General features: G+C 38.7%; 4 protein-coding genes across 4 annotated transcripts in view; 2 read left to right on the top strand and 2 right to left on the bottom strand.

The window, feature by feature from the left end:
* Positions 1–2697, top strand: part of LOC111465486 (probable E3 ubiquitin-protein ligase ARI8) — a 17812-nt gene extending 15115 nt beyond the window's left edge. The window contains exons 11-15 of the mRNA XM_023109885.1: positions 1082–1129; positions 1385–1456; positions 1526–1625; positions 1729–1855; positions 2009–2697. Of these exons, the coding sequence (XP_022965653.1) occupies positions 1082–1129; positions 1385–1456; positions 1526–1625; positions 1729–1855; positions 2009–2276 (615 nt within the window). The 3' untranslated portion in view covers positions 2277–2697. The remainder of the gene's footprint in view (positions 1–1081; positions 1130–1384; positions 1457–1525; positions 1626–1728; positions 1856–2008) is intronic.
* Positions 2698–4296: 1599 nt separating this feature from the next.
* Positions 4297–6576, bottom strand: LOC111465536 (fatty alcohol:caffeoyl-CoA acyltransferase). Its single transcript, XM_023109958.1, has 3 exons — positions 6111–6576; positions 4953–5452; positions 4297–4847 (listed from the first exon to the last, which is right to left on the bottom strand). Exons 1-3 carry the CDS (start codon positions 6537–6539, stop codon positions 4418–4420), a joined length of 1359 nt encoding a protein of 452 aa, XP_022965726.1. The 5' UTR covers positions 6540–6576; the 3' UTR covers positions 4297–4417.
* Positions 6577–18025: 11449 nt separating this feature from the next.
* Positions 18026–24059, top strand: LOC111465433 (chromatin assembly factor 1 subunit FAS1). Its single transcript, XM_023109807.1, has 13 exons — positions 18026–18172; positions 18299–18785; positions 19285–19384; positions 20324–20471; positions 20553–20676; positions 20760–21118; positions 21202–21522; positions 21667–21748; positions 21918–22058; positions 22324–22731; positions 23012–23149; positions 23419–23464; positions 23556–24059. The coding sequence occupies exons 2-13, from the start codon at positions 18309–18311 to the stop codon at positions 23708–23710; spliced, it is 2499 nt and encodes an 832-aa protein (XP_022965575.1). The 5' UTR covers positions 18026–18172; positions 18299–18308; the 3' UTR covers positions 23711–24059.
* Positions 24060–24790: 731 nt separating this feature from the next.
* Positions 24791–25602, bottom strand: LOC111465691. Its single transcript, XM_023110204.1, has one exon. The coding sequence runs from the start codon at positions 25510–25512 to the stop codon at positions 24958–24960; it is 555 nt and encodes a 184-aa protein (XP_022965972.1). The 5' UTR covers positions 25513–25602; the 3' UTR covers positions 24791–24957.
* Positions 25603–26545: the final 943 nt, after the last annotated feature.

Below are 26545 nucleotides of genomic sequence, written 5' to 3'. Positions count from 1 at the left end.
GGGGGGGGGGGGGAGCTTTTATTGGAGGGTGGCAAAATTTGGATCAATTGCTTATTGCTAATGAAGCCATTGAGGACTATAGGGAGAGAAAAGAGGAGTGATCTTTAAGATTGACTTTAAGAAAGGGGTTATCAAAATGTTTTTGAGCCAGGGGTGGTCCATCTATTATCCACCGTTAGTAGATATTGTTCTCTTTGGGCTTTCCCTTTCGGGCTTCCCCTCAAGGCTTTAAAACGTGTCTGCTAAGGGAAGGTTTTCACACCCTTATAAAGGGTGTTTTGTTCTCCTCCCTAATCAATGTGGGACATCACAATCCACCCCCTTCGGGGCCCAGCGTCCTCGCTGGCATTTTTTCCTTTTTCCAATCGATGAGGGACCGCCACCAAATCCACCCCCTTTGGGGCCCAGCGTCCTTATTGACACATCGCTTCGTGTCTACCCCCTTCGAGGAACAGCAAGAAGGCTGGCACATCGTACGGTGTCTGGCTCTGATACTATTTGTAACGACGACCCAGATCCATCGCTAGTAGATATTGTCCTCTTTGGACTTTCTTTTCGGACTTTCCCTCAAGGCATTAAAACATGTCTGCAAAGGGAAGGTTTCCACACCCTTATAAAGGGGGTTTTGTTCTCCTCTCCAACCAATGTGGGACATCACAATCTGAAAGCCGGAAAAGAACATAATTTAAACCAACTAGTATGTGATGCTGGTTGAAGCTAAAAATAGCAAGAGAGACCTCAGAAAACCTGTATTTGATATAGAATTTAGTTTAAATGAGAAGGTCGAGTTATCGACAAAAATCTAGGGGCTTTTTATAAAATAAAAGTGCTAACATCGTTTCCTAATTGCAATTTCTATGTTACGAATGATTAGTGTTCATCTCATCTTTTCATCCAAATTTTATCATTTCATGTAGTGGTTTCATGGCTTGTTGGTCCGTTGACTTGTTCATCGATAAATAAGTTCCGTTCATAGTTTTGCATTTCTGAATATTGTTTTAAAGTTGAGCATAATTGAGCTCATTATGTATTCACCATGCATACTTGAACTCGGGAGCTTAACCGTGCTTCATAACTGCAGTCTAGGCAAAAGGCGCTTGCAGATCTCCATCAAATGCAAACCGTACATGTAAGTCGATGCACTCTCGATATTGTGGATTAGTTGGACTATTGTTTTCGTAGGGGATTTTTAAGCCCGAAATTCTTATATTTTTATTTATCTCATCCACTTCCCAACACGGTTTTGTGCTAATAGATGGGCATGCCAGTTTATTGGTTCTTTTGTTTAAATGCCTAGAAATTAAATTTTCTATGATTTCACTGTGTTCCAAACATCTTCATCCTTCAAACATCATTTTGCTCAAATTTGTTCTTCATGTTATAGCTGGAAAAGTTAAGTGACACTCAGTGCCAGCCTGAATCACAGCTAAAGTTCATAAGCGAAGCTTGGCTACAGGTATGTCGTTATCGTTTGCTTGCTATAGTTCATTATTATCGACTTCCAACACGAATTTTATGTTTCCAGATTGTCGAGTGTAGGCGAGTTCTTAAATGGACTTATGCCTATGGATATTATCTACCTGAGCGTGAACATGCCAAGAGACTGTTTTTTGAGTACTTGCAAGGTCTGTCTTTTCTTTCAAATTCTTAGATAGGCTGGTTCTAATTGCATCAGCTCCGTTTACCTGATTGATTAATGGCGGGGATATCGATTCGTTTTTTACACAGGCGAGGCTGAGTCCGGGTTGGAACGACTCCACCAATGTGCTGAAAAGGAGTTGCAAGCTTACATAACTGCTGATGGTCCTTCAAGAGAATTTAACGAGTTCCGAACCAAACTTGCTGGACTAACCAGGTGATTGTTGTCGATCGTCACTATTACAATGCTTATAATTTGAAGGCCATTGAACATTTCAACTGCTTGAAGTTACCTTTCCAGCTTTATTGGTAGAGATATCGATATCGTAATTTTTCTCATTGTCGACTTTTCGATTGATTGCAATAACAGTGTAACTAGGAATTACTTCGAGAATTTAGTACGTGCTCTTGAGAATGGTCTATCAGATGTGGACTCCCAGGGTACCTGCAGCAGAACAGCAAGCTCGAAGAGCATCGGCGGCGGTAGGAGCAAAGGTGGCAAGGGCAAGATGAGTGCATTCCGAGCTAGCGGTTCGAGTCGAACCATTGATGATACTGACCATTGGTCTTGTGAACATTGCACCTTTGCAAATGTCAAGTCATTTACCATCTGCCAAATGTGCCAGCAACGGCGATAATCGTATTCAGGCATTGGAAAACCAATGTATACGATGCCCTTTCGTTCCATCCGTCGTCTGTTCTTGCTGGTCGGAACGTTCACACGCATAATTTATGTTTCAGAAGGAAATGACTCATTTACCAAATTGTTTCAGGCCATTCGATTCCGAACCAGCACTATTGGACCGAGGCAAAAGCATATGAGAAACTGAATATCAGCTGTATATACTTCCTCTCTACTCTGACTGTTTTTCGCCATTTATAGCATGTATAACGTTGTACCCAAATGCATTTGCATGTTTGGTTTTCTGACCATTTCCTGTAATAGCGTATTTTTATACATAATACATATAAACATGTATCTGTATGAGGCAAGCATTAGATGATACAGGCCTTTGTAATAAGATGGCATGAACTGTTGTAAGAACGATGATTTCAGTATTTTGTACGGTAAACTGATACTTTACATAGAACGGACGGTATCTGTTATAGTTTCTGAGATATTTCATATCGGTTGGAGAGAGAAACGAAACATTCCTTTAATAGGGTGTGGAAATCTCTCCGTAGTAGAAGCGTTTTAAAACCGTGAGACTGACGGTTATACGTAAAAGCAAGTAGACAATATCTGCTAATGGTGGATTTGGGTTGTGACAGTTTCTTTTGTAGAACAATTGTACTTACAATTTCTTGTGGTTAAATAACTAATATATGTTCGGATTCAATTGGTATAAATAAAACACTAAAGATAGTATGTCGTAGTTTTTTCCCCCCCTCAAATGTTGGGGGCTTGAGAAGTAGTCAGGAACCTTTTGACATAAATCATCCCTAAGGATTTTGCCTGCTTCTTGGTGGGATAGCAGTATAGAATGGAGGTTGATGGTAGGATCTCAATTGAGACTCGTCCTTCTGAGGGAGGTTTGGGGAAACCTACCCTCGATCTCTTTCAGAAAATAAGGCGACCCATCCTGCTAAACCGAGCTAAACCGTTTACCGCTCAGAAGCGCAAGAGTGCTTCTTGCTCAAATTCTTAGGTTAGAGCCCATTTGTAATGTTACTCCACCAACTACCACTTTTGGTTCTGAGTCCACAACCATAAATTTGCGTAAATCCGATGTTTCGGTGGATTAGAGACATCCAGTTGAAGGCCTGAAAGATGGGGCAAATGCTACGGGAGGTAGATATTGCATGTTGTGGTGGTCGAGATTGAACCTAAATCCCACACCGAAGCTACTAAACAATGTGTTTCAATAAACAATTCGAACCTAACACAATAAAAATTTTCAAAGTTAGAATATGATTCATAATCAACCTGTTAAATTCAAGAAGAGGGCAAAATTTGATACTCACCAAATGATATCATTAATCCTCATGGACATTGTGTCAAGCCTTCAAAATCACGAGTTTGTAGCTATTGTACCAAATTTTTACCACGATAGCTACGATGGAGCACGAACAATCTATAGCAGTGGCGGAGAGATGGATACTTTATGATCTTGTGAACGAGCACACCAAGGGAAACTCCAACAAAGGAGATAACATTTGAGGCTACATGCCTATTCGAGAGAAGTTGACCTTCATGAGTGCAAGAGTCTAAACCCACCACTAGCAGATAGTCCTCTTTGAGCTTTCTTTTCCGAGTTTTCCCTCAAGGTTTTAAAACACGCCTACTGTGGAGAGGATCTAGCACTACTCCAACCAGTGTCTCGCACTGTCTCGTGACTGGCTCTAATACCATTTGTAACAGTCAACCCACCACTAGTAGATATTATCTGCTATAGCCCGTTGTTATCGTCGTCAGCCTCACAGTTTTAAAACGCGTATGCTAGGAAGAGGTTTCCACACCCTTATAAGGAATATTTCATTCCCCTCTTCAATCGATGTGGGATCTCACAGTGAGAGATAGAAACCGAAGAAACGAGTCAAACTGAAGCATGATGTGGTGGCAACTGTTGTTTATGCGTGAGGGAAGCTGAGTCGAGCTCAACCTTTTATAAGCAAGAATCCAACTAGTTATTTCTTTTTCTTTGAGAAGTTATAATATACGAGAGAACACTGAAAATCTTTTGAGTCTTCCAACGTGATCTTACAAATTTATTGTTATATAAATATCAACTTAGTCCATAACCATACATCATTGATCATATTCATAGCTCATGATAAATTAAGCCATAAACTCCTTGAACAAAGCTTGGAACTTCTCCATCTCCTTCTTAGGAAGAGCCACCAAAACATTCACTCCATTGTTCTTCCCACTTTCTTTCATGTCTGGAAACAACAATATGATTTCCTTTCTATGACACACCACAGGACAGCTATACCGTGGCTTCCCCCATGGATACTCAACCTCTGCAAACCCTAATCTCCACCATGAAGACACCAAGAACTCCCCATTTGGATACCCCTTGTAAAGCTCTCCCCAATCTATGGCAGATCTTGCATACTCATCCGTCATCCTCTCGGCTGCCTCCGCCACCATCCCTACCACCCTCGAAAATGGCTCGTTCTCCAACTCCTTGCATTTAGCCGTGGCATACACCGTCAATACTGCGTTACCACAGTACGACATTGGCAATGGCGGAACCAGTCTCGACCTTTATTAAGAATGTAAGCAAAATATTAAATTTAGCATAACCCGTCAACTTTCTGACTCAAAGTCTATTAACTCAAGTTTTTAGGTTAAGTGGTGATTTAACAACCTTATATCGACAGCGTAGAGCAACGTGGACGATCTTTCAGGGTTGTTTTCTGCGTCGAAGGACAATGCCTTGCACCGCCACACATGGGCGGTGACAACATTGAATCCACTGACGCGGGTCTTCTTGCCAACGTGACCTTCGTCTCCGCTGCCGGTGGCGGACGGTGCCTTGAGCTTCAGGGTGGCGATGTCTGCAGCAGTCAGCTTGAAGATCTTGAAGTCAAGGTCTTGTGGAGTGTCTTTGAAGACTGAGATGTTTGATGAGTCCGGAGAGGGTGGCAGTGGAGTGTGCAGCTTGAGGAGTTCGTGATGCGGGAAAGTGACACGTGGAGGGGATCGGGCGGCCAAGAGGCGTCTGTCATGGCATGGAGTCACAGCCAGGGGCTTGTTATCAGCAAGAGCTGCAAAGTTATCTAAGAACATCTTGAAGCTCAAGCCGTCGAGTGTGGTGTGGTTCATTGAGAAGCCCATGGCAAAGCCACCACACTTGAAAGAAGTAACCTATAAAATTCATATAAAATATTACAAAAATAGCCTCGATCAGCCCCATATTTTACGGGTAGCCTTATCCCGTTCGTACGAGTTTAGTAGATAAGATACAAATTATCGTACCAAAGTTTGATGGTTCCATTTTTCACTCGAGATTGAACTCAAAAAAATTAGTGGTGTACACAAATTTTGTTGGGTTGGGTTGGACTAGAGATATCTTCTGAACGACCCAAAATTTTGGATCGGTTGAGTTGGTGATTCGAGCAACTCTCACACAATCTAACTCTCTATTTTCGGGTCGGGTTGTCGGGTAGCTCTTCTTCTCATTATCTAAAAAATTCTACTCATCCATAATACATGTTATATTAATAACTAAAATTTCATAAAATTCAAATATTAAACATTCACCGTTGATTATAAATATCAAATATTTTTAATCTTCGTAAGAATTTGAAAGTATGACAGTGTTAGGCTGTAACTATATTTTTGGGTTCGTTGGGTTGACCCAACCAAAAAATGTCAACCAACGAACTGTCTCGAATTTTCCATTTTTCAAAAATTCAATCTAACCCAACATTGGTTGGGTTAAAGATAATCTTGGTTGGTCGGATTCTCTGATCCTATGAACACCCTTAAAAAGTGATAGAATGTAGGGTTGATGAAAAAGTACCTGAACGATGACGAGAGGCTGATCATCGGGCTCGAAGACATCCAAAGACTTAGAAACCAAGTGCTGAAAGGCAGGATTAGGGTAGACCAAATCTCCAATCTCATCTAAAGTGATATCACTTGAGGCCACCACAAAGCCAGCCCCAGCGCCATTGCAGTCAATCTCCAAGCGGCCATTTTCATGGCTAGGCTTCAACCTTCCAGCCAAGAAGTGATAAGGCACTAAAAGCTTAGAAAAAGTGGCTTTGATCTTCTCAATGACCACATGGGGTGGAAACTGGTTATGGGGTGGAAAGAAATGGAGTGTTTCAACGCTAAAATTAAGGATTTGGTCTATGTTCGTTAAGAACAACCACTTTTTTTCTGTCTCTTGGGATGGATAAACTATAGAACACTCTTTGATGCTTACTTTTAGGTCAAGGGTTTCCATTTTCTCTCTTGTTTGTGGTGATTTTTCACTTTTTATGTGGTGGGTTGTGGATTTTATAGCTCGAAAATGAACTTTCGTGCCACCTATGGTGGATGGAGTGACATAAATGCTAGGGCACTTCGCGTTGGGAATATGTATAAAAAGATTCGTAGTCGGAAACTTTTAGGGTGTAGTTGTGATGTCCCACGTTGGTTGTGGAGGAGAATAAAACACTTTTTATAAGGGCGTGGAAACATTTTCCTAGCATACGCATTTTTAAAGCCTTGAGAGGAAGCCTGAAACGGAAAGTCCAAAAAGGACAATATCTATTAGTAGTCGGCTTGCGTCGTTACAAATGGTATCCGAGCTAGACACGCTGGACCCCGAAAGGGGGTGGATTGTGAGAATCTCACATTGGTTGGGAACCCTTTATAGGGGTGTAGAAACTTTTCCTTAGTAGACGCGTTTTAAAGCCTTGAGGAGAAGCCCGAAACGAAAAACCCCAAGAAGACAATATCGACTAGCGGTGGGTCTGGGCCATTACAGTGGTAGTTTAACGTGCAATCACTTGCTCGTGATGATTTTGTGTGTTATGTTGTGGGTTTTATAGCAAAAAAAATTTGCCCGTCATGTTGGATGAAGTGTCACAAAACCTAGGCAAGTTTGTGCTGAGAATGTGTATAAAAAAAATGGTATATCCTACCGATTTAAACTTTTGGGGCCGGTTCGGTCCAGATATTTTTAAGCCAGGAATGAATTTGGTATATTGAAGATCTTTCATTAAAATTATGTTAATAATTTGAATTAATAAAAATAAGTTAAATTATCTAAAATTTATATAAAATTTTAATAGTACTATCCTCCACAGATATGTTTTATTATCGGACATTAAAAAAAAACATCTAACCAAACAACTCGAGTTGAGTGACAATACATTTGTTTGAAGTTTTGTAACCTTATTTTCCTCTATCATTTGAATTTTATTTGTCATTTTTGCTTGATTTCGTGAATTCTTTGAATATTAATTTGATTAATAAAACCCGACCCGTTTATGGTCGGTATAATATCATGATGAATAAATTTGTTCTTAAGGGATACTATATATTAAAACTTTATACATATTTTATATTCTTAGACTCTCTATGTAGCTTCACAATAAATCAACCATTGAACCCAATAGTGCATAATACAGTGACAGCTGATTTAGAGACATTAATGCTCACCAAACATAATAAATAAATATGAACGTGATCGTGCCAGCTAACTACTTAAAACGATACCCATGAACAAAATAAAAGCCTTCATTTTAATCTTTAAACCTCAATTGGAATGAGGCTTCGTGGGGAAGCCGAAAGCAAAACCATGATGTGTCTCTAAATTAGTCAATTTGGGACTCCCTTCCAACTATCCTCAACAATCCTCCCCTCGAACAAAGTATACTAGAGAGGACTTGAACAACCTCTCCTTAATTGAGGCTTGACTCTTTTCTTTGAATCCCTTGAACAAAGTACACCATTTGTTAGACACTTCAGTCACTTTTGACTCCACTTTTGAGGCTAACAATTTCTTTGTTCGATATTTGAAAAATTATTGACATGGCTAAGTTAAGGGCATGGCTCTGATACCATGTTAGGAATCACTGTCACTGCTCTCCACAATGGTATGATATTGTCCACTTTGAGCACAAGCTCTTATGGTTTTGTTGGCTTCCCCAAAAGGCGTCATTCTCATGGAGATATATTTCTTTACTTATAACTCGTTCTTACTTAAATCCTTAATAATCAAAACTCGATACGTTTAGTCTTTAAACTCTAAAACAATAAAGAATCGGTTATATTTTGTCGTTAAATTTTCTATTATAAACCCCGAATACAACACTTATTCCATATATTATTTAAAGATTACATATTTTCATATAAGTTTAGGCATTTGGGTGAAAATTGGAAGACATAAATTAACAATCTAACCAAATATGGTATCATTTTCCATGAATGGGATTAATGATATTACAAGTAATGAGCCACCGATTATGTAGTTGGAGTAGGATTATTAATGAATGGGATTGATGATGATACAACAAACAAGCCACCGGTTGTTTAGTTGGAATATCATTTAAAAAAAGTGGTTGAGAGAGTAGTGATCGAGATGAAAAGGTAAACATGGTGTTACAAACGTTTGTCAGTAGCGTTGGATCGGATTAGTACATTTTTTAGACAATTTTGTTGGGTTTTATGTCCTAAAACTCATAGTTTGTAAACAAAAACATATTCTATTTTCAATAAAGTTATTATTGTTGTTTATTCAGTAAAGATTGTTATTGAATAAAGTGAACTTTACAATCATTAATCTAAATCCAATAAACTAAGAACACTCTGGCTATAGTATGATTACTTGAACTATATGTAGAGACATAAGAGTTGATCAAGTTCAAGTATATAGTCAAAATGATCTATAGTATAAGGATAAGACTGAGTACCTTATTTTGGGGGACACTATGGATGCGGCACACTTTTGTATATGATATAAACCATGTGATCACTAAAATTGTACATGTGGAGACATGTGAGTGGGGGCGTCCTATGCAATGAGTATTGCATAAGATCGGACCATGAAGAAAATCACTCTCACTTTATAATGTCGTTTACTGTTGAGACTGATTTTCTTTTCATTTGATGACCTCGGTAACTCGATCTTAATCCTGAGCTAACCATGAACTCCAGTTTATTCGGAATTATCCTTAGATTTGCATGGGTGAGAGTGGCTCAAGTTCGCTGACTCAATAGGCCTCCCATTTTAGGGGTAAGACTGGGTAAATGGCTGGGATGTGGGGTGCAAGATTGATTCACTCCTACCCACTTTTAGGGATAGAAGAAAGGTAGTTCCCTTAAGTACTGACTCCAGGTCTTGAACAAGAGGCCCCACCCTCATATTGGCCTGAGAGGGATCCGGTTTACTGGTTGAACCACAAACCAATTGTTCATGAGAGGATCAGTGAGACATAAGAAACAAGAAGTAACTTCAGGGGTAAAACGGTAAATTGACCCAGCTCTAGTTACGAACAACCTGTGAAGGATCGACTTACTAATCATGGTTATATCAAATGAACAGAAATATATATATAGTGAAGGGAGTGCAACTACTAGGCTATAGTGGAATGTCCTAGTAGTTAACGAATGCTGGTTAACAAGGTTAATGAGTTTAACCGGTTAATCTCAGATCGTTGGAGCCCATGATCTATAGGTCCATTAGGTCCCTCTACTAGCTCATATCGAACTAAACCATAGAATAGTGTGACGAGTGAGTTCGAAGTGTTCGAATTTAAATTAGGGAGAATGCGCTACATATATACGATATATTTAACCGCATTTTTGTTTTATTTACGAATTAAACAAAAAGAGAGAATCTGAGATATTTAAATAAGATTTAAATATCTTAATCAAATATGTGTTGGAATTAATTGAGATTGACATTTGAATTAATATTAAATATTAATTAAATAGTTTAATTAATCATTTAATATTACTTAAATAGTTTAATTAATAATTTAATATTACTTTAATTTGAAATTAATAATTCTGTTGAATGAAAATAAAGAAAGTCAAAATGTTTTACTCAATTTAATGGAAAATTCATATTAGTGGAATTTTGAGGTGTTAAAATTTGGTTTAACCAAACTTGCATGCTTGCCAAATAAACCCCACAAATTTGAGTGGAATTTTGAGTGTCAAAATTTGGTTAACTCAAGCCTGCATGCTTGCCACATAATCCCAAACATTTGAGTGGAATTTTGAGTGTCAAAATTTGGTGATCTCAAATTTGCATGAACATGCAAACATGACTCTATAAATTGAGTGATCATAATACATTAAAGGTCTTCTGGTGGGTGAAAAACCTTGAGAAAAACCTGTCACAAATACTCTCTTCATATATACAAAATTCATCCCAAGTTTAGTCACCCACCGGATTCCACAATCCCGTTCTAAGGCCGGAGGATAGTGGAGAAGACACTAGTGGTGGTTCGAAACCGGTTCGTGAGGAAAAAGGAATTTCAACTACAAAAGGTTAGTATTCAAACTCATTAAATTTTAATACTTATGAACATGCTAGTTATTTACTATAATTGATGTTTAAAAGTGCCTAAGATCCAAATTGCTTCCGCATGTGTTATATTAACACCAACAAATTCATGTGAGATCCCACATCGGTTGGAGAAAATAACGAAATATTTCTTATAAGGGTGTAGAAACCTCTCTCTACAGACCCGTTTTAAAACCGTAAGGCTAACAACGACACGTAACGTATAAAAGTGGACAGTATCTGCTAGCAATGAGCTTGAGCTGTTACAAATGATATCAAAGTTGGACACCTAGTGGACGCTATGTGAATGCTGGGCTTCCAAGGGGGTGGATTGTGAGATCTTACATCGATGGGAGAGGGGAATGAAGCATTCCTTATAAGGGTGTGAAAACCTCTCCTTATAGATGTGTTTTAAAACCGTGAGGCTGATGACGATACTTAACAGATCAAAGTGGACAATATCTGCTAGCAGAGCCTAGGTTGTTACAAATGGTAACATAGTTAGATACCGAGCGTTGTGCTAGTGAGAACATTGGCCTCCAATGGGGTGGATTGTGAGATCTTACATCAATTGGAGAGGGGAATGAAGCATTCCTTGTAAGGGTGTAGAAACCTCTCCCTATAGATGTGTTTTAAAACCGTGAGGCTGACAACGATACATAACGGGTCAAAATGGACAATACGTGCTAGCTGTGAGCTTGGGTTGTTACAAATGGTATCAGAGTTAGACATCGAGCGGTGTGCTAGTGAGGACGCTGGGCCTCCAAGGGGGTGGATTGTGAGATCTTACATCGGTTGGCGAGCGGTGTGCTAGTGAGGACGCTGGGCCTCCAAGGGGGTGGATTGTGAGATCTTACATCGGTTGGAGAGGGGACTGAAGCATTCCTTATAAGGGTGTGAAAACCTCTCCCTATATATGTGTTTTAAAACCGTGAGGCTGATGGCCATACTTAACAGGTCAAAGGGGACAATATCTGCTAGCAGAGCTTGAGTTGTTACAAATGGTACCAGAGTTAGACATCGAGCAGTGTGCTAGTGAAGACATTGGGTCTCCAAGGGAGTGGACTGTGAGATCTTACATCGATTGGAGATGGGAATGAAGCATTCCTTATAAGTGTGTGGAAACCTCTCTCTATAGATGCGTTTTTAAAACCGTGAGGTTGATAGCGATACGTAACGGGTAAAAGCGTACAATATCTACTAGTAGTGAGCTTGAGTTTTTACAAATGGTATCAGAGTTTGACACCGAGCGGTGTGCTAGTGGGGACGCTGGGGCCTCCAATGGGGTGGATTATGAGATCTTACATCGGTTGGAGGCGGTGTGCTAGTGGGGACGCTGGGGCCTCCAATGGGGTGGATTATGAGATCTTACATCGGTTGGAGAGGGAATGAAACATTCCTTATAAGGGTGTGGAAACCTCTTCCTATAGATGTGTTTTAAAACCGTGAGGCTGACAACGATACATAACGGGTCAAAACGGACAATACGTGCTAGCTGTGAGCTTGGGTTGTTACAAATGGTATCAGAGTTAGACACCGAGCGGTGTGCTAGTGAGGACGCTGGGCCTCCAAGGGGGTGGATTGTGAGATCTTACATCGGTTGGCGAGCGGTGTGCTAGTGAGGACGCTGGGCCTCCAAGGGGGTGGATTGTGAGATCTTACATCGGTTGGAGAGGGGACTGAAGCATTCCTTATAAGGGTGTGAAAACCTCTCCCTATATATGTGTTTTAAAACCGTGAGGCTGATGGCCATACTTAACAGGTCAAAGGGGACAATATCTGCTAGCAGAGCTTGAGTTGTTACAAATGGTACCAGAGTTAGACATCGAGCAGTGTGCTAGTGAAGACATTGGGTCTCCAAGGGAGTGGACTGTGAGATCTTACATCGATTGGAGATGGGAATGAAGCATTCCTTATAAGTGTGTGGAAACCTCTCTCTATAGATGCGTTTTTAAAACCGTGAGGTTGATAGCGATACGTAACGGGTAAAAGCGTACAATATCTACTAGTAGTGAGCTTGAGTTTTTACAAATGGTATCAGAGTTTGACACCGAGCGGTGTGCTAGTGGGGACGCTGGGGCCTCCAATGGGGTGGATTATGAGATCTTACATCGGTTGGAGGCGGTGTGCTAGTGGGGACGCTGGGGCCTCCAATGGGGTGGATTATGAGATCTTACATCGGTTGGAGAGGGAATGAAACATTCCTTATAAGGGTGTGGAAACCTCTTCCTATAGATGTGTTTTAAAAGCTTGAGACTGACGGTGATACATAACGAGTCAAAGCGGACAATATCTGCTAGCGGTGAGCTTGGACTGTTACAATTCAATTGTTCGGGTTTTCAAGCAACCTGTATTAAGTGATGAACTTAATAGAAAAGTATAAAATATTTGAATTTGGTAGGTTCGAGTTGGGTCCTTATTCAAATATTTGGAACTCAAGTTGCGTATAAGAACTTGTACAATGTGTGATGTGTAAAGGGCTTGTACGTTAACCTCTAACATGAACCCATCTTAGGGGTCAACATTTGTATCGTACCACCACAAGTTGGTATGTAGGGTTGAGCCCTCGAGAACTTTATTGTGTTGTGAAATTATTGTTGTAGGAATGATAAATGAATCTCTAACTGTTCCTTAACCATAGACTTATTTAGATATGAGAAAACGACCATACAATTGCTATCACTTCGTAATTACTCAGTTAGTTTTAGGGTTGCTCCCTTCTTGTCGTGTATGAAAAGTAGGAGCTATTTAGGAGTCACCAATAATATAACTATTCAGAATGATAATATCCCTATTTGATGATGAACCCATGGATCAGAATAGATTGAGGTAGCACCTCGGTACCTATCAGATGTAGGTATATAACACATGCAATAACTAGTAAGGAGTTGGTATGTTTACTTTGTATGTTAGTGTTAGTCTAGATAATTGTTTGAACTTCTCGGAACTAAAAAATGAGAACCGGTGAATTGAAAGAGGCCTTGATTGGGCAAGACAACTATGAATCTTTAGAGTGCTATAACCCTAAATCATTTGCTATGTATACTTTTTTATACTCAGCCCCGACTTCCATAGGTCCTTGGTTCAACCTCCTAATGAGAATTAAGGTCCTTGCGCGGACGTCTCATCCCCAAGACTTGTTTGCTCTGTATGGAGTGTCCTGTGGTTCCTCAAGTGCTAGTCGCAGAGAGGAATGTCATCAACTAGGGCGCTATTAACCACTAACCACTCGCTCACCGGCCGCTCAGGCTCTGCGTTTCAAGTTCGTTAACCTAACCGTCTCCTCTGCTCCTCCAGGAGCCTGACCCCTTCTTCGATCCTATCTATATCTTTGCTCCTCGGCTCCTTACAGCTCCAACCGTTCACTGTAATAGCTTGCTTCTCGGGTGGCTTGCACCCCGAGTGGTGCAGTTGAGCCCGGTACATGATACTCTTCTTTCTTGTATATTAAACCAAATATCCTAGTTGGTGACAATGGTCTGATAGAGCTAAGAGGCTATGGACACGAGTTGACACAGTGTCTAGAGTGTACTCTAGAGTTTCCATAGTATGAGTCATTTTACGGATACTGGTTTTGAATATTAGGTTTCTTAGACATGTACGTAAATTTCATAAGTTTTAAATAAATGTTGTTTTGTGGGATATTTAAATTTTATTTTTCTAATTTATATTTTGATTTTTTTTTTTAAATCAACTTACTTAAAGACCTACTTTGGATTAGAAAGAGCGGGTAGATGATAAAGTTAGGAGAATATCGATACAAAACTCATTATTTATGAGTATTTTCTATAATTTAGTCAAACGTAAAATAAAAGGACCGAGAACAATCCAAATGGAGGGGTTTAAAGAGTTTATTTCACCAACGAGACTCACCGTTCAATTAATTCTTAAAAATTCAAAACTTAATATCATTTCTAATTATTTATTATTTACTTAGAAAGTGTGGTCGCTCATACGTTTATCTTTAATCGTGTGCAACACAACAACATTACATTTCATTATCATCTCAGTTTCCAAAAACACGATCGGTGCATCATGACATCGTCCAATATCTTAAGACACAGACTATTTTAGCTTACTTGGACACATCCATTGGAAACTAACCCATGTATCGATCATCTCATCCGGACATCCATCCATTCAAGTTCTCTCGAGCATTGACCTCTCCTATGTCCATGTTGAAATATCATCCCTAGCCGAATAGAGTCAAGCTCAATAATTGTACAAACCCATTCTATATTTATTTTAGTAGAGATTCTAGTAAAGATACTCATTTGAGTAAAGATACCTAGATATTTTACTATATATTTTAGTAAAAAGATTTAGATTTGTTAGGTCTAGATTGCATAAGCTCTACTATAAATACCCCTCCAATCGTTTTCATCCAAAAAAATCCAAAAACAATAAAAAGGATAGTATTCTACAGTGTCTTATATTCTCTTTCCGATTAGTGTTAATAAAGAGTGCTAGTGTTTCCCACATATAGTTGTGTTCAACAATTTGGTGTTAGAGCAAGGATAGTTGTGTTTAACAATTTGGTATCAGAGCAAAGTTAGTATAGGTTATCTAATCTCTTGGAATTCTTAGTATGCTCTGGTTGCAGATATATCTGATCTTTCACATTAGAAACAATTTCTTGATTAGTAGTGAGTGAGTTTCTTTTGTGTCATGAGTAGTCTGTGACTCTGCAAGTCTTGTGTCAAAAGAGCTTGGTATTACTGAGGTATAACCAACACGATGGGTGATTTCCAAATTGTTGGAGGAATCAAGAAACTCAATAATAACAACTACAACATGTGGACAACATGCATGATGTCCTATTTACAAGGACAGAATCTTTGGGATATCGTTGGTGGGTGTAAAACTACACTGCCGGAGGAGAATTCTAATGGCGCCTTGCGCAAATGGAGAATCAAAGCAGGCAAAACAATGTTTGTCTTGAAGACCACAATCGGAAAAGAGATGTTAGAACATATTCGGGATGACAAGACACCGAAAGAAACATGGGACACGTTCATGATGTTGTTCTCAAAGAAGAACAATACGAGGCTACAACTTCTGGAGAATGAGTTGTTGCCAATTTCACAACGTGACATGACGATTGCTCAGTACTTCCACAAGGTGAAGTCGATCTGTTGGGAGATTACTGAACTAGACCTGAAGTCCGCCATTGTAGAATCTCAAATGAAGAGGATTATAATCCACGGATTGCAACTGGAATATAGAAGCTTTATTACTACTGTACAAGGATGGCCTATTCAATCATCACTTGTAGAGTTCGAAAATTTGTTAGCCAGCCAAGAAGCCACGGCTAAACAAATGGGAGACATATAATGAAGGGTGAAAAAGAAGCACTCTACACAACTGAAAGTCGGAGCAATAATAGGTCGTCTACCAAACGTGGATACAATGGTGACAAAAGAAGAAGCCACCAAGGAACTGCACAACCTGAGAGAGCTCAGAAGAACGACAACAAGAGTTTTGCAAAGAAAGAGATTCGGAGGTATTTGCTATAATTGCGAGAAAAATGGCCACATGTCTAGAGATTGTTGGTCCAGGAAAAAGCCGGTTTAAAGCAATGTGGCAATATCCAAAAAGAAGATAGAGGATGAATGGGATGCAGAGGTACTATTTCCCATAGTAGAAGACGAGCTAGCACTCATGGCAATGATGAAAGAGCATATTGATTACGAGGATGACTGGATCATTGATTTAGCATGTTTAAACCACATGATTGACGATCAAAGTTGTGCAATGGAAGAGGGGTGACCCTCAGAGAAGGAAGTATTACTAGACTTTGACAACATTGAAGAAATTTCTCCACAGAAGAGGGGGGAGCAAACTCTACACACTTGCTTAAATGCTAATGTGCTTGGAGATTGAGTGACACTGATGTTGATGAACAAGAAGTCACTCAACCAAGCAAACCTGGTGAGAAGGAAATGACACCTCAACAACTTAGACATTCAGAGATAATCCAAAAGTTAAAATCCAGAGTATGCTAATGCAGCTATTGTAGAAGACAGTTAATGAGCCAAAGACATGTGAAGCATCACAAAACTTGGCTTGCTAGAAAGCGATGGAGGAAGAAATTATAGCCCTAGAGCAAAATCAAACTTCGGAAACTAGTACCAAAACCAGAAAAATCCATCTTTTGCAAGTGGATTTACAAAATAGAGTGTATCCCGGATGGATCAATCGTGAGATACAAAGTTCAAACTATAGATTCAAGGTTCTCTAAAGAGTATGGACTACACTATGAGGAAACGTTTGGTCCAGCGGCAAAGATCACTATCGTACAAGTTCCTCCAGCACTTGTGGCAAATAAAGATTGGAAATTTTGGCAGATGGATATGAAAAATGTATTCTTGCATGGAGAGTTGGATCAGGAGATTTACATGAACCAACCAACTGTATCATTGTCAACTAGAGAAGCAGAGTACAGAGCAGCGGCGGGAGCAACTCATGAATGTACATGGCTGAAACTTCTGATGAAAGATTGGCACCAGAAAGTTGACTATTTGATACCAATCTGTGATTTGTTTAGTAGAAAATTCGATGTTTCATGGCAGAACAAAGCATGTGGAGGTGCACTGCCATTTTATTAGAGACAAAGTCTTGAAGAAAGGATACGGATGACCAAGTGGTAGACTTGTCTACAAAAGAGCTGAATATTTGCACACATGAGAGCTTTTCGCTGTGGTACAGCGAATGAGAACTAGTGCTAATCGAAGGTGTTGAAATATCATCACTAGTCCAAAAGAGTCAAGCCCAATAATTATACGAGCCATATATTTATTTTAGTAGAGATTTTAGAAAATATACTAGATATTTTAGGAGGGAGATATATAAATATTTTAGAAAAAAGATTTAGATTGATTAGGTTAGATTGCTTAGGCTCTAGTTACCCCTCCACCATACCTAGGTTTTTATTAAAAAAAAAATCTAAAAACAATAAAAAGTAGTATTCTACAGACTGTATTGTATTCTCTTCTCGATTGATGTTAATAAAGAGACCGAGTGTTTCCCACAGAGAATTGGGTTCAATAGTCTATACTAAACCATTTACAACATACATTCCCAGGTGCATAATCCAACCTTTGACACACGGGTTGAAGCGCAATACCTGCACACCTGTGCATACAGTACTGTCCTTGAAAAACCCATTTAAAAGAAAGTAGTACAAGACACTCGTCTCGAAACGCTCGCCTACACTATGACATGCATGTACCATAGGACCTGAAAGCGGTATATATATAAAATATTATTAAAACAAAATACTTTTTGAGAAAAAAAAAATAAAACGAAGAACTAATTTTGGCACCAAATAGAAGTCCGTGGCGCCAAGGTGCGCCAATTTTGGAGCCAAATCGATAGCCAATTCGTTTGGCGGGAAAATATATTTTTTAATTTTCCTTTTTCTTTACTCTTCGATCTCTTACCACTTAAATTATTAATTTTTTTTTCTTCTCAAACCATACCCATTTCGTTCCACCCACTTCTTCCAAATCAAGAACACAGCAAAATCCTTGCCAATACTTCTGGATCAACAACTCAATCCTCATAGATTCTTCAAGGTAATCGCCGCATATGAACTCTGATTCTTCCACTCTTTTCGATTTTTTTTTTTTTGTTTCCCCCCTTTTTTGTTCTTGCTCCGTCTCAACTTCTAGGGTTTCTAATTTCTTCTTTGCATGTGTTAGTTTCTTGTAAATGGATGCGGTTGCAATGGACGTTGATGATTGTTCGAAACCTTCGAGTACGGATGGTCAGAATCGGCCTCGGAAGGTTCAGAAGCGGAAGAGGGGTTGCTTGGAAATAGAGGGTTTCGAGAAGGAAGAGAGAAATGCGAAGATCGAGGGTATTCAGAAGGAGATTGAGAACTTGTTTAAGTATTATGAAGAAGTTAAGGGTCAGAAAGTAGATCTTGATTTAAGCCAATGTAGTTCTAGTAATTCGGTTGTTGCTGCTCTTTTGGAAGAGAGTGAACTGCCATTGTCGAAGCTTGTTGATGAGATTTACGAGAAGATGAAGAAGATTGATAGTGGTGGTGGTGGAGTGGAGACTGTGACTGTCGCTTCAGTGAAAGCTTCTGTTCTCTTTGTTGGTCAGAGGGTTATGTATGGTGTGCCTAACCCTGATGCGGATGTTTTGGAAGACGTCTCTAAAGAGTGTCTATGGTGTTGGGAGGTACATTGATACCCATCTTATTTATCTCTGCATGATGGGTGTTTTACCCTTTGCCATTTTATTCCGGTTACGTTATAAATCTGATTATACTGCCATAATTTTTATGAAGATCAAGGGGTATTATTTTGCAATTTAAATATCAACTTCTTATAGTATGATTGTAAAATTCAATTTAACATGAACTAAGGGAGCAATCACTTCCTCTTGTTATTAGCTCCTCGTATAAGCTATTGATCATTCCCATTTGTTGGGAATGTATGTGGTCTGATTCTAGATTAGTTTCTTCGAAAGAATGTATAACTAACATTCTATCATGATTTTATTCTAGTGGTTATTTTTTAATTAAATTCCTCAAGTTATTGGATGCACTCAACATTTAATTTCTGCTCCTGTTAATTAATTCTTGTCACTTTTGTTCCTGATATTGCTTATCTTTAGTAAATAGGTGCAGGAGATTTGTTCTTTATATCTTATTGTTTTTTCCTTATTAATTTTAAAGACCAGGGATCTAAAGATGGTGCCAAAATCCACCCGTGGAATATTGAACATTCGTCGTAAATGTCGGAAGAAGATTCATGAGAGGATCACTGTTCTCTCGGGTAGTCACTTTTTTTTTGTGTTTATTTATTATCTTGTTTGTTTTTATTCTTCTTTTATTTTGGGTTCAATAAGTGATATGGGGTAAATTAACTGTTTCCCTCTTGTTCTAATAGATATGGGAATATGACCTTATTAGATGTCCTCTTTTTCCTCTCATATTTTTGAAGCTTGTAACTGCCGCTTTGGCTCTGTAATTTTTTTCTCGAGTATAAGTCTAGGGTATGAGAATTGGAACCTCTAACTTGAAGGGATGGAGTACATGCACAAAACCGCTGAGCTAACCTCACTTTGCTTTGAATGTGTAATTGTTGTTCTTTCCTTTTTCTGCTTTTATTCTACTCCCTTCATCGTGGCTTTTTGGATAATGGAAAAAATGATATTTATTTGTTACAAATTAACGTTGATATAAAATTATAAACATAATGTTCTAGCTAGATTGAGAGAGAAGTTGTAACATCATATACGAAAGAAGTTGATTTATTTGTGACCCATCTGAAAGATTTATGGGAGTTCAGTTTAGGCACTTCAGTTCATAACGTGGGTCTTAAGTACAGTTTTGTTCATAGGAGATTAAAGGTGAATCAGGTTCAGTTAGGACGTCTTTCTCCTTCTGGTTCAAATTATCAAGCCTACTCAATGTTTCTTTTCACTGCCTATTGTTGTAATTAGCTTGGTATGGGTACATGTAAACCCAGAGTTTTTTGAAGCATAAGGTTTGCTTTAGTGCAAAACCTTTTGAGGCTTAAGCACAAAGAAAAAGCAAAAAAGTGAGGGCATATGGACTATAAACTCTTTGCTTGTGCAAATGCATTTTTTCTTATAATTGTGTTTCTCCATGATTTAAAATCTTCATTTTTGGCCTATTTTTAACGGTTTATTCTTGAGTTTCAAGTCTAATTTTCCTCCATTGTTAATCTCTGATATTTGTCCTATTTCAGCGATGATGTCAGCACTGCTGAAGGCAGAGATTGATCGGACTTGCATTCAAGAGTTCATAAAAGCATCAGAAAGACTTGGTAAATTGTTTGATGAAGCCATGATCCGTTCATTGGTGGATGGCTTGTCACAGAAGACTGCTTCTGAGATGTATGGTTTATTTTTAAATCTTTAATGCTTCACATTTGTATTCCTCTATGTTGCTTGTTCAATTTGAACTTCTTACTTCAGGGCTGTGAAGGAAGCAAAACGAGAGGAGAAGCTAATGGTCAAACAACTAGAGAGAAGTCAGCGGGAGGCTGAAAAGGAGAAAAAGAGAATAGACAGGGAACAACAAAAGGAGAAGTTGCAAAGTGTAAGTATATGCGTATAAAATTTAAAATTTTATTCAACTCTTAGCTTTTCAGGCGGTGACATGTACAAATCATTTAAAATCAGGAAAAGGAGTCAAAAGTGACAGAAAGGGAGGAAAAGCGTCGTCGTGAAAAAGAAGAGATTGAAAAGAAAAAACAACTTAAGAAGCAGGAAGAGGACGCTGAAAAAGATCAACGTCGTAGACAGCGGGAAGAAGCTGAATCAAAAAAGAGACTTTCTGTACTAAAGCAAGCTTCCATAATGGAGCGTTTCCTTAAGAAAACTAAACCTAGTCCGTCATGTCAGAATGATTGTCCAACAACTGAATTGACTACATCAGTTCCATTCAGTAAACAGAGTGAAAACATGCTGGAGGCTTGCACGCAGTTCATGGACTGCACTCTTTCTTCAAGTAATGCGATCAATTCTGTTGATATTCGCAGGTATTCATTTACCTTATATGGTATTATTTTTTTAGAGTTGTGGCTTTCTTGAGGTCATATTTTAAGACGTGTTTCACTTTCAGGCTGCACTTATCTTCTTGGCGCTTCATAGGTCAATCAATTCGTTCAAGAGGAAAAAATCACTGGGGCATTCGTCAGAAGCCAAAGTGTGATCTATTTAAGGAACTTAAACTTTCAAATGGTAGAGAATCCGCTAATGGTGAATTGGGTGAGGAGATTGTTGATGGTTGGGAAGAACAAATTACAGATGATAGAACCAGCCACACAGAGTTCTGCAGCAGTTTGCCTCATGCCAGTAAGTTGAACAGGGGGAAGGGGAAGCAGTTGTTGCAGTTTTCAAAGAGCTATAGGCCTGCTTTTTATGGCATTTGGTCCACAAAGAGGCAAGTAGTTCTTTTATTATATATTTTTAAAAATCTAGTCGTGATTGTTCAACCTTTATGTATGAAATTATCAGTTTGCCTTGGATTCCATAATTGGACTACTCATTTGAAATTTTACTTATCTTTGGGGTGTTACATTTCCAGTCATGTTGTTGGACCACGCCATCCGTTTAGGAAGGACCCAGATTTGGATTATGATGTTGACAGTGATGAAGAATGGGAAGAGGTAGTGCACCCAGATTTTTGTTTACACTCTATTTTTTATTTATTTATTTTTTTTGAGAAGAAATTGAAAGAAATCTAGTATGTTATATTACAATATTACAAATTTACATGACCTTGAACAACTGTGTCCTCGAGATAAGATATTTCAAATTTGCATTCTCATTTTGCAGGAGGATCCTGGTGAAAGCCTCTCAGATTGTGATAAGGATGATGAAGAAAACTTAGAAGAGGAAGGTTGTGCAAAAGCGGAGGATGATGAAGACAGTGAAGATGGATTTTTTGTCCCTGATGGATATCTCTCAGAAAATGAGGTGTGAAACACAGATGTTTAAGTTTATCTAATTTTTTTTAATGGTGGTTGTGAAATGAGTTAAGTATGAATAGAACCAAAATTTCCTTCTGAATCCATTATTCCATGTTCCCTAAAGTTCATTTGAATTATATATTAGTATTGTAGAAAATGTTAAACCAAACTAATCTATTTCGGTGGATCATTCCTGGGATGCATTAGTTTTATTTCTTTCAACATATTCATGTAGAAATTTATTAAGTTTGAATTTCCCTTCGAGCTTGTAGGGCGTGGAACATGACAGGATGGAAACTGATGATGTTGATGAGGTCAGGAGCACACCTAGTTCTAAGCAAGATATGGAGGGCAAAGAACTTTGTAGTTTGTTTAAGCAGCAAAAGCATCTCTACAACATGACAGAGCTTGCACTTAGAAAAAATCAGCCATTGATTGTTTTAAATTTATTGCATGAGAAGGATAATTTGCTAATGGCTGAAGATCTTGATGGCACATCTAAGCTAGAGCAGACATGCTTAGCAGCTCTCAGCATGCGCTTGATGCAGGGCGGGTGCCCTGTGGAGATTTTAGTTGATAGAACGCCAGATGAGGATCCAGAAATGTGCCTCCCAAGTGCCAAGGAAAGTAGCACCCAGATCTCAACGTCAGCTATCCTTGATTCAGATATGGCTGTAATTGTAAGTTTTGTGCATTCTGAATCGTCAAATATGAACTTCCATGAACTATTTTGGAAAAGTACAACAATAGATTTATGTGGTTTCATACGGTCTGGTGAACTTGTCCTGGTTCGAGTTTTAAATGAACGTAGTCTAATGAACTGAGTTTTATTGATGTGGTTTCACTGTATCTGTGTGCATGTATCTTAGTTGCGATGTTTTGTTTCTTTGTAGTTGCATGTTTTCTTGTACTTCAGTTCCAATAATTGATCCTTGGCAATGACAATATCTCATTTAACAGGTATCAACTATTCAGTCCTGCTCACAGGGTATCAACAAAGTTGTCGAGTCTTTGCAGCACAAGTTTCCTACTGTACCGAAGTCTCATTTGCGGAACAAAGTCCGGGAAGTATCTGACTTTGTAGAAAACCGATGGCAGGTTGGTGAACTGGTTCTAAATTCTTACTTTTAAGATTTTAAAAGTCTGATACGTAGATGCTTTGGTGATTTCATTCTTATGTTGCTTGTCCCTGTCTGATGCATAGCAAAACTTTGATTCTGATTGTGAATGCCTATTTTCACTTAACCTGTGACATAAATAACTGCAGAATCTTAGGTTTGATTTACCGTCATTATCTTAGTTTGTTGATTTCGACTAGTACTTGATCGATTCTTTTACTTAGCAGTAAGCATGGTCTATGTATGCAGGTTAAAAAGGAAATTTTGGAGAAACATGGTGTTCTGGTGTCTCCAGGTTTGTATTCTTGGAATAAGGATTTTGGTTGCAGACACTATCACACGTGTATTTTACTCGATTTCGATCAACTCTTTTTCTTTATTTGCAGAAAAAAGCATCCGAAGACCAAAAACTATTGCAGCATTTTTCTCAAAACGCTGCCTGCCACCTACCGGAAAGTGTATTAATGTGAACGAAACTTCACCTCAGTCTTTGAAACCAGGTTCAGCAGTCCAAGATCAGAAAACTTACACGAATCAATAGCAGCGTCTTGCCGTTACCAGGTTTTGTACTTTGTTCCATCGTATGTTCTTCCTCCATGAGGCTCATATATCTGTGAATCCTGTTGTAGACTGAAGTCTAAGATGTTTGAAAAGAGAGAATGAAAGGGGGTGTCCTGTAAGTTTGAATGTATCTTTTGTCGAGTCTAATCATGAAGAGCAAGTGATATAGAAAATGAAAGGGGGGGTGTCCTGTATGATAGTTTTTGTTCTGTTTTGCTGCTGAACAAACTGATGAACCCAAGCTTATGATGTTTACATGATAAAGGGTGGATTGTGTTTGTGCCATTAACTTGTTAGTTAACTTGGGAACCCGTGTCTTTACTTGAAAATATATGTTGGGAATGAGCGTTTCTTTTATGTAGCTCCTCGAACGGAGAAACTACGCAACTCGAGATTTGTGGAGATTGTTGGGGGAGCAATTGTTAGCATTTTTGGATTGATATTTCAAATTATTGATCTAGTTGAACAAGAAATAGGTAAATTGTACATCACACTATCTATATATAGTTTTAACTTATATAATCCTCTACCATATATAATTGTCGATCATATATAGTTTTAACAAATATAGCCTTTTACTAGTTTATTGTAAGGCAATATACTTTATAGGTTGTTTATCATATATAGCTATCGACTAATTTATGACTAATTTATAAATAAGCAAGGCCCCCTCCTATCCTAGCCATTGTTTCTTCTGAAATTAGGGGCATTGATTCATATTTTGAGTTTTTCATTCCCTAGATTGGGAGTTGCACTTAGCTTCTCCTCAAAGAAGACTATCTTATCTGCGATTCCTCTTGATTCCCTTCGAATTGCCTCGAGCAAGTAAGGAATATCTCGTCATAATTGTTTGCTAATCCAAGACCTACATAGCTCTCTAAACGTCGGTCTTGTAAACATCACTTAATATTCATAGGCATAATCAAATATTCAATTCACTTGAATAATTTTTCACATAAATGAGTTTCTTTTGATGTGTAGGGTTTTTCTTACATTTTTCTTTGTTGTTTCTTAAAGTTTTCAACTACATTATGAATATCACCCCATTGAAATGGAACCAAAATTGAAGCCATAATTCCAAGCTTAATTGAACTCACAAACACATACAATACAAATATATAATCACGATCAAACACAAACACAAAGAAACCAATCAAATATGAATGAATTTGAATCATCATCAAGAACCACAAACCAAAACCAAAATTCATCCAGAAAGAAGAATCTTCAAACTGGGAATGGCGCCGCCGCCCACTTCGAATCTTCAAACTGTTGAACCTTAGCGCTTCTCTTCTCACCGCTTCCATTTCCCTCAACATAAAAGTAATACTTCAAACAGAACGCCAAAACCAGCACAACCCACTCCAAACCGAAGATCAAGCAGCTCAATCCGCCGCCCAATTTCAAAATCACCGACCCATCTTCCTCCCGGACGTACGATTTCAGTTCCCCAAGGAAATCACTAGTTCTGGTGAAAATCAGAACCGCAACAGAGCCTTGAAATATGGCGGTCAGGACGGTGAAGACCATATGGACGCCGAACCAGCGGCCGGTAGCGGCGGAAGCCATGGCGCAGCCGGAGACAGCGCCGGCGATTGTGAAGGCGTGGAGGAAGATGATGAAGAAGCCGCATACGGAGGGGATGAGGCGGAGGGATAGAGTTAGGAAAATGCAAGAGGAGGCGGCGCCGAGGAGGATGTAGTTGCAGAGGAGGAAGAGCTTGTGGATGTTGTAGTGTGACCTAGAAATTGAGGGTGATGGTGAAGATGGTGAGAGACCCATTGGCGAAATCTGGTTCGTTTCGCGTCGAATTTGGGAGATTGAAGAGATTGAAGAAGATTGAGATGAGATTTGGGGATGAAGAACGGGAAGAAGATATAGATTTCTAGGCAACGGTCAGTTTTGTTTCTTTAATTTTTAAATTCTCAGAGACGTTACTTGTGAATGGAATCAAATGGGGTTAACGGCTACTTCTTTGTGTTCTTTACAGTTGTGAAGATTATCTTTTGAATTGATTTTGGTGAAAATACTCGAACCAGAGAAATTTAGAAAAGAACTGTGAATAAGTAAAGAGTTCAAGAGCTCAGAGGTAATGAGTTCTAATCAAGAATTTAATATACTTCTGTTTTTCCTAACATTTCAAATTTTTCGACTTTCACTTACCCGGACCTGTATATACTTTACCGAGTGTTTGAAGAAGAAAAGAACAGATTTGAGACTGATCATATGTCCAGTTTAGTCAAATTTATCTTTCTTTCGTTTCCCCTATATTTATAGTGAAAGTGTGAAATCTCATATCAGTTGGAGAGAGGTTTTTTTACAAGGGTGTGGAAACGGGTGTGGAAACGTCTCCCTAACATACACATTTTAAAACCGTGAGGGTGGGTGACAACGATACGTAATGGGACAAAGCAGACAATATTTGTTAGCGGTGGACTTGAGATGTTACAAATGTATCAGAGACAGACACCAAGCATTATGTCAGCGAGGACGTTAAGCCCCCAAGAATGGTAGATTATGAGATCCCACATTAGTTGGAGAAAGGAACAAAGAATTCTTGGTGTGGAAACCTCTACCTAACGCGTTTTAAAATCGCGAGGCTGACAATGATATGTAACCAGCCAAAAAACAGACAATATCTATTAGCAATGAGCTTGAACTGTTACAGAAAGAATAAGGAACAAGAATTAAGAATTAAGGATCAAAATCAAACCCAGAGCTAAGATTCCTATCACGATCTTCCATTTTCAATACTTGGCCTTGTCTATGAAAATTAGATGATAAACGAAATCACTACCCTCTCAAGTAAGATCCA

The sequence above is a fragment of the Cucurbita maxima genome, unplaced genomic scaffold, assembly GCF_002738345.1.
Source record: "Cucurbita maxima cultivar Rimu unplaced genomic scaffold, Cmax_1.0 Cma_Scf00029, whole genome shotgun sequence".
Taxonomy (NCBI): Eukaryota; Viridiplantae; Streptophyta; class Magnoliopsida; order Cucurbitales; family Cucurbitaceae; genus Cucurbita; species Cucurbita maxima.
This window is presented reverse-complemented; position numbering and strand designations above follow the sequence as displayed.

Excerpts from the sequence above, each read along its gene's own strand:
- LOC111465536 (XM_023109958.1), bottom strand. The coding sequence starts at position 6,539 with ATGGAAACCCTTGACCTAAAAGTAAGCATCAAAGAGTGTTCTATAGTT. Across the intron at positions 5,453-6,110 it reads AGCCTCTCGTCATCGTTCAG|GTTACTTCTTTCAAGTGTGG; the intron begins GTACTTTTTCAT and ends TGAATTTTATAG. Across the intron at positions 4,848-4,952 it reads CTCTACGCTGTCGATATAAG|GTCGAGACTGGTTCCGCCAT; the intron begins GTTGTTAAATCA and ends TTCTTAATAAAG.
- LOC111465433 (XM_023109807.1), top strand. The coding sequence starts at position 18,309 with ATGGATGCGGTTGCAATGGACGTTGATGATTGTTCGAAACCTTCGAGT. Across the intron at positions 18,786-19,284 it reads AGTGTCTATGGTGTTGGGAG|ACCAGGGATCTAAAGATGGT; the intron begins GTACATTGATAC and ends TTAATTTTAAAG. Across the intron at positions 20,472-20,552 it reads CAGAAGACTGCTTCTGAGAT|GGCTGTGAAGGAAGCAAAAC; the intron begins GTATGGTTTATT and ends TTCTTACTTCAG.
- LOC111465691 (XM_023110204.1), bottom strand. The coding sequence starts at position 25,512 with ATGGGTCTCTCACCATCTTCACCATCACCCTCAATTTCTAGGTCACAC.